General features: G+C 39.8%; 1 protein-coding gene across 1 annotated transcript in view; it reads left to right on the top strand.

Moving 5' to 3' along the window:
- The window catches only part of LOC126457396 (thioredoxin domain-containing protein 15), a 40,523-nt gene extending 34,942 nt beyond the window's left edge, over positions 1-5,581 (top strand). Inside the window, exons 4-6 of the mRNA XM_050093655.1 lie at positions 3,122-3,324; positions 3,489-3,619; positions 3,725-5,581. Of these exons, the coding sequence (XP_049949612.1) occupies positions 3,122-3,324; positions 3,489-3,619; positions 3,725-3,948 (558 nt within the window). The 3' untranslated portion in view covers positions 3,949-5,581. The remainder of the gene's footprint in view (positions 1-3,121; positions 3,325-3,488; positions 3,620-3,724) is intronic.
- Positions 5,582-13,959: the final 8,378 nt, after the last annotated feature.

A 13,959-nucleotide genomic window follows, 5' to 3' on the forward strand; every position in this document is an offset into this window, starting at 1 on the left:
TCCCCAAACAACCAACAACCAACCAACCTATGCACGAACATTAGGGCTTCCTACGTTATCATAGCTAAAACTGAACACTTCAAGGACCAGCCACTTAGAAGAATTTTGAATCCAGAAGACTAGATATATGACATTATTTAAAATGTTACTGGCACTTTTGTGTGATGTATGTTAAAGTGTAACACACGCAAAAAAGGACCAATATTGTATGTGAAAACTTAGCCTTTGTACACTATGTATATTAATTTAAACCACTATCTTTTCCTATTTGTGTGTTCACACTACTTAACAGTAATGTTGCTATTGACTGACTGCATCACATGTCCTGTGCTCTGAATATCTGCTATCATCAACTGGCAAGATCACCTGACACGAGCTATGATTGGCCTACAAAAGCAAATCACAATCTTGATTTAATTGCTTCGGAAACTAACGTGCTGCTTTTGGTTGAAGTCAAATTCATACTTTCGTAATATGAAGATATGCAGTGTATGTGTAGCCCAAGATCAAAGAGCTTTCCAACAAACATGACCACCACCTCTTCCTCTTCGTCTTCCTCCCCCTCCCCCTCCCCCTCCCCACCCTTAAGTGATGGGAAGTACTACGCCAATAAATAAAACCTTAGCCATTCAAAGGATTGATATGTTTTACAGTTTTGAGGGAAAGTGTGCTGTCACTTAATGTGGGAAAAGTTTATTTGCACCCAAGAAAAGTGTATTTTTTAACTGGGGAAGAAACGGAATTTTTTTCCCCTTGACCAGGTATGCACCCTGCTGTTGTTACCTCCAACACCTTAGGCCACTATTTTGCAGAGATTTTGAGCTCCACCCACTATATCCCGTCTTCCTCCCTCGGAAATTAGTGGAGGCGGCTCAGGTGATGCCCTTCTCCTCTCAGAATCATCAATGCTACAATGCCGCCTTTACTATGAGAGAGTCAGATCATGCCCCCACTTCATCCCGTTCCCCTGCCCCGGGGCTGAATGATGTTGACATAAATGTGCTGCAGCACCTTTCTCTTAAGGGGCATTTTCCGCTTCTTACATACAATTGCATTTAAGCAGATGGCATGTTTTCAAACACTGGTGTGAAGCCACTGTCATACCCACACCTAAGCCTGGTAAGAACAAACACCTTCCTTGTGGCTGGCACCCCATTTCTCTCACCAGCTGTGTTAGCAAGGTGACAGAACATATGATTCATGTCTAGATGGTATGGTGGCTCAAGTCTCGCAATCTACAAACCACTGCACAATGTGGATTTCGAGCATGCTGCTCTGCAGTTCGCCATCTTGTCACTTTATCAAACCTTGTCATGAAGCATTTTCGCTGGAATAACAGACTGTGGCTGTGTTTTATTTTGAGAAAGCCTACAACACCTGTTGGAGGACTGGCATCCTCCATACTCTATATACATATGGGGCTTCCATGGCCATCTGTTTCATTTCCTTAAGGAATTCTTAAAAGAAAGTGTTTTCAAGGTATGTGTGGATTCAGCCTTGTCAGACATCTTTATCCAGAAGAACGAGTTGCCTCAAGGCTCGATCCTGAGAGCCGTTCTTTTTGCTACAGCCATTAATCCCATTATGACCTGTCTCCCACCAGGCATCTCTGGCTCCCTTTTCATGATGAATTCACAATCTATTGCAGTTCTCCATGCGCTTGTCTCCATGAGTGGCGTCTTCAGTGATGTCTCATCATCTTTAGATGTGGAGCATCGGCATTGGCTTTCATTTTCCACTGAGAAAACTGTTTGTATGGATTTCTGGCAGTGCAGTGGGTTTCTTTCACTGTCTTTACATCTTAGACCTGTTGTTCTCCTGTTCACTGAAACTACGAAATTACTGGCCCTCATGCTTGATAGAAAAATTTCTTAGTGCTCTAATGTCTTACTTGGCCTCCTCAAAACAAGAAAAAAATTGTCTTGCCATACTCTGTCCAGTGACATTATCCCCATACATGGTGCAAATGTTTCTGGCTGCCTCTGCTGCTGTCACCCCACTTTTAAGCTCAAACGGAAGAATTTCAGATATTTTCCGATTTCTCCACCTGTGACTCCAGTTTTTAGTATCCACAGCTCCGCTCACTATCTCCAAATGACAGTCAATAAATAAACTCTTACCAATCGGAGTACCAGTATTCAAAACAGAAATGCTTCCAGTGTCATTTCTGTGAGCAGTAAATCTGTAGTCAGAATTCAATGAAATAATGAATTGCCTGGCATTCATTTTCCCGCACTTACAATTATAACTTTATTTCGTTTACCCACTGATGAAAAATTTAAAACGTGCCTTGTCAACTGTTATTCTCCAGCATAGTTTTTTTTTTTTTTTTTTTCTACACAGTCCTAACTTCAAGCCTATGTCGTCTGTATGCAATTTATGCAATAGTAGCACAATAGCATTGTCATGACCCTGTGGGCATAATTTTTCCCCACATTGATTTTAAAACATTATCAGCCACAATGAGTCGCTGAACATCATCTGACATATGTTCCCAATCTGTTCTTGGTAATTATCAGGTTTGTTTGATTTAAATGATATACAATTTTCCACAAACCACACTTGCACACATTCTTGGAGAAGTGTACTACTTGGCAAAAGTTGCATTGTATGTACTGCTGTTTGTTCACCTCTATGCTGTTGTCATAGGCTATTATTCAGTCTTTAGAAAGACAAAACGAATAGTTGCTTCTGTATCTCATTTTGATGCCTCAAACACAGTGAAATGTAAGGAATATTGTGAGTTGGGTGACATGCTGTAGATGAATACGCAACTATTCAGCCACAGTCTTTCTCCAAGTTACCCTGATCAAAATGGGAACAATTGTTAGTGCAGTAACTTTGATTGCAATTGATTCGGTTACTTGCTGATTTGACAGTGTACAAAAGAAAAAGTTGAAATGCAAAATTTATTAATTCATCCTAGTATTTGACAGCGTGGAGCACACTGCAGTGTGACATAGCGCCAATGTTTTAAAAATGTTGGTCGATGGTTGGCCCGAAGCACTTTTCACAAAGAAACAGCAATAACTCTGTTATTTTAGTCAAAGTACATGCAGTCTTATACTTAGGAAGTGGTAATTTAATAATGTAACTGTATGTTATCTTTCATTTGCTTCAGCTGATTAATTCTACAAGATTATTGAGCCTTCTGGTAAGTGACCCCAATGTGACACGACGTCGCCAGCCGGCAGAATGCGTAATGGTCCTCTTCTATGCTCGTTATTGCCCATTTAGCAGCCTGGCAGCACCCCACTTCAATGCCCTCCCTAGGGCTTTTCCAGACATAAAAATGGCTGCCATTGATGCAATGAAATACCACAGGTAAGTCTACTTATGTGGTTTGATATTTTTATGTGTGTAGATTTTGTGAGCCTGTTATATACTCAATCTCATCACATTTGCTAATATGTTGTTCTTAGAGCACGCATAGCTTTGTGTTCATTGACTTTAACCAAACAAAATAATTGTTGTCCATTGGTTTTCAGTTTCAATACGCAATATGGAATTGTCGGTGTCCCCACAGTAATGTTGTTCCACAATGGTCGACCAGCTGCAAAGTTCAATAATTCTGATTACACCTTAGAAATGTTTGGACGCTTTATAATAGAATATACAGGTAATCTGCTCTTGTAAATCTTCTATTGACAACTTATCATTGTTCAATAAACCAACAACTGCAAAAGACTCTGTTTGTTATATTTTGTAAATGTTATTTTTCCAGGCCTTGAACCCAAAAACAAATTGTTTGTGATGTCCGTTGACTTCAGTGGTCCTGTACCAAGTGTACCAGTCAAAGAGACTGATTACTGTCTTGTCTTGTCATGGGTGTTCATAATGCTGTGTGCAGTGTACTACTTTAGTAAGTCTGCATGGTGGCAATGGATTGTAGAAGCTGTACAGAACTCTTGGAGAGAAGCAGAAGCACACCATGAACATGTGGAGTGACAGTTAACCACTGTGCTTGTTGGAAGGGGACTGTGAACATTTCCTGCTCTTGGATTACAATTCAGGGATGGATGCCTTATTTTTTCCCAAACTTCAGTGCATTTAGCTTATCAGTTGCAGTTGATATTATCTTTTAATAGCATTTTTCTCAAAGTTGATGAAATTATGCTATATCTCAAGTGTCTCATTACTGGAAAGAACAAGATATCTCCTTTAACTTCTTGTAAATCAATTTAAGAAGTTGAAACAGTGGAATGAAGGGGGTTTATCTGTTACTGATGATCAATTTGAAGTGTTAAAATAAAGAAAATTGTACCTCTTTCAACCAAAGCATTACTATTTACAAATGTCAGTGTTATGTAATCAGATTATATAGTGTTCTTTCAGGAGTCAGTGTCGCATCTTGATTTTCTTGTCATCTGAAAAGTTAGTTAAGGTAGCATCAACTAATTTCAAATGAATTCATGCTGTGAACAAAACAAGGTACATGGAAAAACTCATTATGTTCCTAGATTTTGCTTCAGTTACTTAGTTACAACAGTAATGAAAATGTTGCATTATCTTTATTTAGTCTTTGTTAAAAATGCAGCTGTTTTAAGAAAATATAAATGCACAATTTTAAATAATTTATTTTAGTTATTTCATCCTTTGTTAATCTCATAAGACTGTATTTAACATTTTATTATTATTAAGGAAAAAATTATCTCTAGTTTACTCTGGTAAGTTATAGTAGCCTTAAAAATTGAAGAAAAAGAAATTGTTCACTTGAGCTGATGGGAATGTTGAGCCAAGAACATTAGTGGTTTTTGTAGTTATCCCCTGTTACTGCATCGACCGCACCAGCACCTTGCTGGCCGTGAGCATAGCAAGACGCAAGGTGCCAGTGCCTGCAGGCATGGGTCCATCTGCTAAATGGTGGCACTGTCAAACAGCGACAGCAGCAGCACGTGGAGACCATCTCCCACACCCAATGGACAGTGCCACCTCCCGAGTTGGACTTGCAACCTGTGGTTCTTGGTGTGGTCCACAGCCTTAATATGTTTGAAGGAAGAAAATGTGGTCAAATAGGCTGTAATATGTTTATTTTCCATGCTGTTAGCTAATTTCAACTGTTTGTCATTTTCAAGTCCTTGCCACAAGCTTAAAGCTCCACATCACACTTGAATAAATAGTCTGTACATATGTGAATGCACACACAACTTTCATACATGTGTGTAGTCCATATACAAGTCAATAGTGCACTAGATTACATCCATTAGTAATATTTGTATAGAAAACTTTCTGTATACATATTAGATGTAATCTAGTGCAGTATTGAATTGTATTTGTGCTACACACCCACTTGATGAAGGTTGTGTGTACCTTTACGAATGTACTGGCTATTTGGTCAAATGTGACAAGTGCTTCAAAATGACTAACAGCCAATATTAGCTAATAGCATGGGCAATAAATATCTTACAGCCCGTTTGGACCCTGTTTCTTTGCTTAAAATATCTGTTATAATGGCTGTACATGCTCCTGTATATGGTTCAGGTTGTGAACAGTAACAAAAAAAGAATAATCTTGTATACAAGCACCAGAGGTAACATTCAAGATGTATATGTAAGAGCCTGTAATAAAGTGGATAAAACAATACGATCAGATTTGAAAATAACTTCCAGTTAATAACAAGATACAAGAGAATAGGATAAAATGAAAGAATCATGTTGATAGAATGTCGGAATACAGATTGCCATAAAAGATAAAGAATTATTGACCGACTGGAGAGGGAGAACTAGGTAGACCTGTAAGGGATGGATGGATAATAGACTAAAACAGGTGATTGCAACATCTAATGGTTGGAAGGAGGTGGTGACGATTCATTCATGTGCTTACTTGACTTTCTTTGGACTCGGCCTTGCTATGTACGTGACCCTTGTATGGAACTTATAAACTAGTAAGTTCTGCTTGAGTGAGTAACTGAGTGGTGGCATTGTCTTGTTGCAACTTACAATGATTTTTGTAACCATCATCTTTAGGCAAAGTCGAAGATAGGGACAAAACTCATTGAAATGTTGTGACAAGGTGACGTTACCACTCAGCTGATCACACAAGAAGAATTTATCACTAAAATACACCAAGGAGGCCCAGTAGCAGCTGCTGTGTAAGAGCACATGAACACCCTAACATTCGACACCTTGTGTGCTTATTGGTTGTTTTTCTTTGAATGTTGTTAAATGTAACATAGATGCTGCCGTCTGAAAGATATGGCACTTAAATCTGCTGCGCTACTGCTCCGCTAGACTCCATGAAACTTAGCAAGAGGGTTGTGAACACACCCTCAGTTGTGCGCGTTTTAAGGAGCTTTTGCACATGCACAACTCGCGTGACATAATTGCCTTACTGGCCAAATACATACGGATTTGATAAAAGGTTCACAGTGTGCACAGCTAGCCCTTGCCACTCGACTAGAAGTTTATGTCAGTGCCAAAGCACACTGTGGAAGACTTTTATCCCCATTTGCTCAGCATAAATCCTGCTAGATGATAGCACATTCCTCAGATTTGCTAATTCACTTACCATGTACTGTAGTAAAATTATATCAGCCATCAGTATATGTTGAAGTTGTACTGGCAATAAACCTATTTTGTGGGTTTCTGAATGAGTTGTAGTATATTAAGTTATGAATTTTTTACCACACAGTAATCCATTTGAGACGCTGACAAGGGAAACTCCCATGGCACCCTCTCAGATTTGGTGGTAAAAGGGTGCGGTGAAGCCTGTCAGAAACTGAACACAGATGAAGCATGAAAACAGGAAGAAAGTCTACTGAATTGTGAAAAAAAAAGCAAAATAGAAACAGTGAACGGTCGATGATCAGGAAGTGCAATACAGAGAACTGAGCAGTGCTGTGGAAACTCCATTGTGCCGCAGGTTTTTTTTTTTTTTTTTTTTCCACTGTGTAATGTCCGTTTGAAATAGCAAGGTTTAAGGAAGGGGCCTATAATGACCGTTGATTCTGCACAATTACTGTATTAGCAGCCAAAAGTGAGTGGCTTTCAAATGGGAAATGCCAACATTTGACGACAAGGTGACAACTGAATCGAATCCTCCGCTGGAAAACACAAACACATCTTTTATGTCATACACATCAGTGACAGTACATTTGTCATATGATAGGAATGTCTTACTGATGCACCTAATTTGTACACCTAGTAAGTGAGTGAGATTTGTATGAATCTGAATGTGATCACTTCCAAGAAATGATGGAAAAGTAATAGTTTGTCACATAAGCTGCAACAAATGAATGCAGCAGTTGCACAATCACACAGTATCTCTGTGCTGTGTCAAAACATACCTTTTCAACATTTTTGAAGTTGCATTCCATTTTGGAAGTCTTGACTCTTGAATTCCATTATTGTAACGTCATTCACACCCATTTATTTGTTGTTTTCATTTCTGTGAGACGTCTATGTGGTATCTTGCATGCTCCCACAATTCATCATGCTTGCTTTCGACGGTAATGTATTATTATCACATGACTCATATTCTATAACCAGTGTATAGTACAATAACTTCCAAAACTACAGAAAGAGAACAAACATTCCAATGACCCCGGAGAGTTCAGTGTTGTGAAAAAAAAAAAAAAAATGAAATTTAGTGCTATGAGGGAGTTTTGAACACGACCCGCCCGCCTAACAAGGTATCACTGTCCTTATTTTGTTTTTTATTTTATTATTTTTTTGTCACAGTTCAGTACACCCTCTTCCTGTTTTCATGCTTGATCTGTGTTCAGTTTTTGATGGGCTATCCACTGGGCCACCTGAGGGGGATGCGATGGGGAGTTGCCCTTGTGAGAATCATAAGGGCCTAACGCACATCACCGTCAATTGCGAGAGTGTAGCATTCATTCATGCTTTTGAAATCTGTTGATCTTATGGTGAGTCAGGTTTATCTGTGTGGTAGGCCCACATTGCATATATGAAAAATCATGAAAAGATGTATCACTGCTTTCTCTGATTTTCGCTTAAACTTGGAATCGACGGGGGTATGCTTTAGGCCCTTATCGATCTCAGTGCCTCATTTGTATTCTAGTAAGTGACCATGTTGGTAGACATTACTACTTGAGTTTAATCATTTCTACAAACGGCACTTTGCATTTGGAGTTGGTTGTTTCCTGTGTGGGAATTAGCTTTCTTGTGCAGTGAACTATGTTGAGTCTATTTTAAATGCTAGCAGAAAAGTAAAGTTGTAAGGATGGGTCGTGAGTCTTGCTTGTGTAGCTCAGTTGGTAGAAAACTTGCATGCAAAAGGCAAAGGTCCCGAGTTCGAGTGTCGGTCCGGCACACAGCTTTAATCTGCGAGGAAGTTCCATAACAGCGCATGCTCCACTGCAAAGTGAAAATCTCATTCTGGGAACAGAAAAGTAAATTACTAGGAAAAGTTAGTCACAAAGGAACTAGGGTCTCTGAGAACAGATCGTTTGTTTGAGAGAATGACGAAATCAAATAAGTGTGACTACAAATGAGCAAGGAAAGTGTACAGTTAGCACAAGCTGCCATTTTGGTGCAGTGTAATATTATCTGATTTTCAGCCTGGAAGTAAATTCGTGAACTTATACATCTCTTAGGGATCTTGTACATTTGTCCGAAAAAATGGAAAAGCATAAAAACTACCACTTACACAAAAATGCGAAATCGTGAGTTGCAAAAACTTACACAGTAATTTGTTATTGCCCTAAACTGTACTTAATTATGTACGAATCACAAGAATACCACAAAAACAATTCTTTCTTTTGTCAGAAAAGCTATGCATGTTGTTGTTACTATTATTATTATTATTATTATTATTATTATTATTATTATTATCTTCTTTCCTTTCTCAGACCTTAGGTCTGGTTAAAAATGGAAAGTGACGTGGACCTTAATCAAGCGTGACTTCCTTTTAACTGTATGGTATATGTTATATTGCATTTAGGAACTTTCGGGTGATTGAACATGTATCAATAATTACGGATTTCTGTAGTTGTTTATATAAGTTTGGATGTAGCTGTATTGCATTGATGTAATGGTGGATATTGTGTGGTATGACTCCTGTTTTTGATAGTATAATTGGTATAATGTCAACTTTATCCTGATGCCACATGTCCTTGACTTCCTCAGCCAGTTGGACGTATTTTTCAGTTTTTTCTCCTGTTTTCTTTTGTATATTTGTTGTATTGGGTACGGGTATTTCGATTAGTTGTGTTAATTTCTTCTTTTTATTGGTGAGTATGATGTCAGGTTTGTTATGTGGTGTTGTTTTATCTGTTATAATGGTTCTGTTCCAGTATAATTTGTATTCATCATTCTCCAGTACATTTTGTGGTGCATACTTGTATGTGGGAACATGTTGTTTTATAAGTTTATGTTGTAAGACAAGCTGTTGTTGTATTATTTTTGCTACATTGTCATGTCTTCTGGGGTATTCTGTATTTGCTAGTATTGTACATCCGCTTGTGATGTGATCTACTGTTTCTATTTGTTGTTTGCAAAGTCTGCATTTATCTGTTGTAGTATTGGGATCTTTAATAATATGCTTGCTGTAATATCTGGTGTTTATTGTTCGATCCTGTATTGCAATCATGAATCCTTCCGTCTCACTGTATATATTGCCTTTTCTTAGCCATGTGTTGGATGCGTCTTGATCGATGTGTGGCTCTGTTAGATGATACGGGTGCTTGCCATGTAGTGTTTTCTTTTTCCAATTTACTTTCTTCGTATCTGTTGATGTTATGTGATCTAGAGGGTTGTAGAAGTGGTTATGAAATTGCAGTGGTGAAGCCGATGTATTTATATGAGTGATTGCTTTGTGTATTTTGCTAGTTTCTGCTCGTTCTAGAAAGAATTTTCTTAAATTGTCTACCTGTCCATAATGTAGGTTTTTTATGTCGATAAATCCCCTTCCTCCTTCCTTTCTGCTTAATGTGAATCTTTCTGTTGCTGAATGTATGTGATGTATTCTACACTCCTGGAAATGGAAAAAAGAACACATTGACACCGGTGTGTCAGACCCACCATACTTGCTCCAGACACTGCGAGAGGGCTGTACAAGCAATGATCACACACACAGCACAGCGGACACACCAGGAACCGCGGTGTTGGCCGTCGAATGGCGGTAGCTGCGCAGCATTTGTGCACCGCCGCCGTCAGTGTCAGCCAGTTTGCCGTGGCATACGGAGCTCCATCACAGTCTTTAACACTGGTAGCATGCCGCGACTGCGTGGACGTGAACCGTATGTGCAGTTGACGGACTTTGAGCGAGGGCGTATAGTGGGCATGCGGGAGGCCGGGTGGACGTACCGCCGAATTGCTCAACACGTGGGGCGTGAGGTCTCCACAGTACATCGATGTTGTCGCCAGTGGTCGGCGGAAGGTGCACGTGCCCGTCGACCTGGGATTGGACCGCAGCGACGCACGGATGCACGCCAAGACCGTAGGATCCTACGCAGTGCCGTAGGGGACCGCACCGCCACTTCCCAGCAACTTAGGGACACTGTTGCTCCTGGGGTATCGGCGAGGACCATTCGCAACCGTCTCCATGAAGCTGGGCTACGGTCCCGCACACCGTTAGGCCGTCTTCCGCTCACGCCCCAACATCGTGCAGCCCGCCTCCAGTGGTGTTGCGACAGGCGTGAATGGGGGGACGAATGGAGACATGTCGTCTTCAGCGATGAGTCGCTTCTGCCTTGGTGCCAATGATGGTCGTATGCGTGTTTGGCGCCGTGCAGGTGAGCGCCACAATCAGGACTGCATACGACCGAGGCGCACAGGGCCAACACCCGGCATCATGGTGTGGGGAGCGATCTCCTACACTGGCCGTACACCACTGGTGATCGTCGAGGGGACACTGAATAGTGCACGGTACATCCAAACCGTCATCGAACCCATCGTTCTACCATTCCTAGACCGGCAAGGGAACTTGCTGTTCCAACAGGACAATGCACGTCCGCATGTATCCCGTGCCACCCAACGTGCTCTAGGAGGTGTAAGTCAACTACCCTGGCCAGCAAGATCTCCGGATCTGTCCAGCATGAACGCTGGTCCAACTGAGGCGCCAGGTGGAAATGGCATGGCAAGCCATTCCACAGGACTACATCCAGCATCTCTACGATCGTCTCCATGGGAGAATAGCAGCCTGCATTGCTGCGGAAGGTGGATATACACTGTACTAGTGCCGACATTGTGCATGCTCAGTTGCCTGTGTCTATGTGCTTGTGGTTCTGTCAGTGTGATCATGTGATGTATCTGACCCCAGGAATGTGTCAATAAAGTTTCCCCTTCCTGGGACAATGAATTCACGGTGTTCTTATTTCGATTTCCAGGAGTGTATATTTGTGGCATTGTGATCGTGTAAGTGTATTGAGTGCTTCTAGGTCTGTGTTACTCCATTTCACTACTCCAAATGAGTAGGTCAATATTGGTATAGCATAAGTATTTATAGCTTTTGTCTTGTTTCTTGCTGTCAATTCTGTTTTCAGTATTTTTGTTAGTCTTTGTCTATATTTTTCTTTTAGTTCTTCTTTAATATTTGCATTATCTATTCCTATTTTTTGTCTGTATCCTAGATATTTATAGGCATCCGTTATTTCCCTCGCTTCTATGCAGTCGCTGTGGTTAGCCAATATGTAATCTTCTTGTTTAGTGTTTTTTCCCTTGACTATGCAATTTTTCTTACATTTGTCTGTTCCAAAAGCCATATTTATATCATTGCTGAGTACTTCTGTTATCTTTAGTAATTGGTTGAGTTGTTGATTTGTTGCTGCCAGTAGTTTTAGATCATCCATGTAGAGCAAATGTGTGATTTTGTGTGGGTATGTCCCAGTAATATTGTGTCCATAATTAGTATTATTTAGCATCTTGGATAGTGGGTTCAAAGCAAGGCAAAACCAGAAAGGACTTAATGAGTCTCCTTGGTATATTCCACGCTTAATCTGTATTGGCTGTGATGTGATATTATTAGAATTTGTTTGGATATTAAGTGTGGTTTTCCAGTTTTTCATTACTATGTTTAGGAACTGTATCAATTTAGGATCTACTTTGTATCTTTCCAATATTTGTAGTAACCATGAGTGGGTTACACTATCAAAAGCTTTTTGGTAATCAATGTATGCGTAGTGTAGTGACCTTTGTTTAGTTTTAGCTTGATATGTCACCTCTGCATCTATTATCAGTTGCTCTTTACATCCTCGTGCTCCTTTGCAACAGCCTTTTTGTTCTTCATTTATAATTTTGTTCTTCATTTATAATTTTGTTCTGTGTTGTATGTGTCATTAATTTCTGTGTAATGACTGAAGTTAATATTTTGTATATTGTTGGTAGGCATGTTATGGGGCAATATTTAGCTGGGTTTGCTGTGTCTGCTTGATCTTTAGGTTTCAGGTAAGTTATTCCATGTGTAAGTGTATCAGGGAATGTGTATGGGTCTGCAATTTAAATAATTTAGTTAGATGTGAATGTGTTGAGGTGAACTTCTTTAGCCAGAAATTTGCTATTTTATCTTTTCCAGGGGCTTTCCAACTGTGAGTAGAATTAATTGCTTGGGTGACTTCATGTTGCAAAATTATCACTTCAGGCATTTGTGGTATCATCTTGTATGTGTCTGTTTCTGCTTGTATCCACCGTGCATGCCTGTTATGTTGTACCGGGTTTGACCATATGTTGCTCCAGAAGTGTTCCATGTCTGTTATGTTTGGTGGATTGTCTATTTTAATGTTGTTATTATTATTATTATTATTATTATTATTAATTTTGATATAATTGGCAGTGGCTGTAGTTGTATAAATTTGTTGATAAGCGTAACTGTTATACAGCATATTGTATTAATTTCACACACTCAAATTTATATGAATCTAAAAATTTGTGAACACCCAGAATGTACACTACGCGATCAAAAGTAGCCGGACACCCCCCTCCCCAAAAACATAATTTTTTTGTATTAGGTGCATTGTGCTGCCATCAACTGCCACATACTCCATTTCAGCAACCTCAGCAGTCATTAGACATCGTGAGAAAGCAGAATAGGGTGCTCTGTGTGAAATATGCTCACTATTTTTATATACTTGAATTTAGCATATTTCGTGACAGTACTCACTTTTCCGTGGATGCTTATAAGATGATATTTGACTTTTTTGTGTTGGCTTCAGTCATCTAGTGAAAGTATGATTCCATAATGCTGTTTCGTCGGCTGTGGAAATGTCCTGGTTCAATGTGTTTACCTCATTTTTGGTGCTTCAAATACCATTTTTCCGAATGTGCTTCCTTCTTGATGTTTATATAAAAAAGTAGTAGAATAACTCATTTTTGCTGGTCACTTGCAAATTGTTATAACGGGGACCTGTACATCGTTCCACCATCACACACCTAGTGTTCACTGCCGACTGACTACGGTCAAAGACGACTCCAGTGTCAAAGACATTTCACACAACACACAAGCTTCCACTTGTAACCAGTCTCTTTGATATTATTCGTCACATCTACTAATATTAATCAATATGCTGTCACTCTCGAACATATAAGCAAATTAGCATAAAATAGGGCAAATTACAATTCACAAAAAATATACTGACAAAAATATAAGAAAACATTTACAACCTCCCTCATTAGATTTGGTATCGACAAATCCGGTAGAAAATAACACATCTCCCAGATCCATCACATGTGGAACTCAAGGACTTTGACTGTGGTCAGGTGATTGGGTGTCACTTGTGTCATATGTCTGTACATGAGATTTCCACACTCCTAAACATCCCTATGTCCACTGATTCCAATGTGATAGTGAAGTGGAAACTTGAAAGGACACATACAGCCAAAAGTGTACAGGCTGACCTTGTCTGTTGACTGACAGAGACCGCTGAAATTGAAGATGGTCGTAATGTGTAATAGGCAGAGATCTATCCAGATCATCACACAGGAAATCCTAACTGCATCAGGTCCACTGCAAGTACTATGACAGGTGGGTGGGAGGTGAGAATACTTGGATTTCATGGTCGAG

The sequence above is a fragment of the Schistocerca serialis genome, chromosome 2 (assembly GCF_023864345.2).
Source record: "Schistocerca serialis cubense isolate TAMUIC-IGC-003099 chromosome 2, iqSchSeri2.2, whole genome shotgun sequence".
In the NCBI taxonomy this organism is placed as follows: Eukaryota; Metazoa; Arthropoda; class Insecta; order Orthoptera; family Acrididae; genus Schistocerca; species Schistocerca serialis.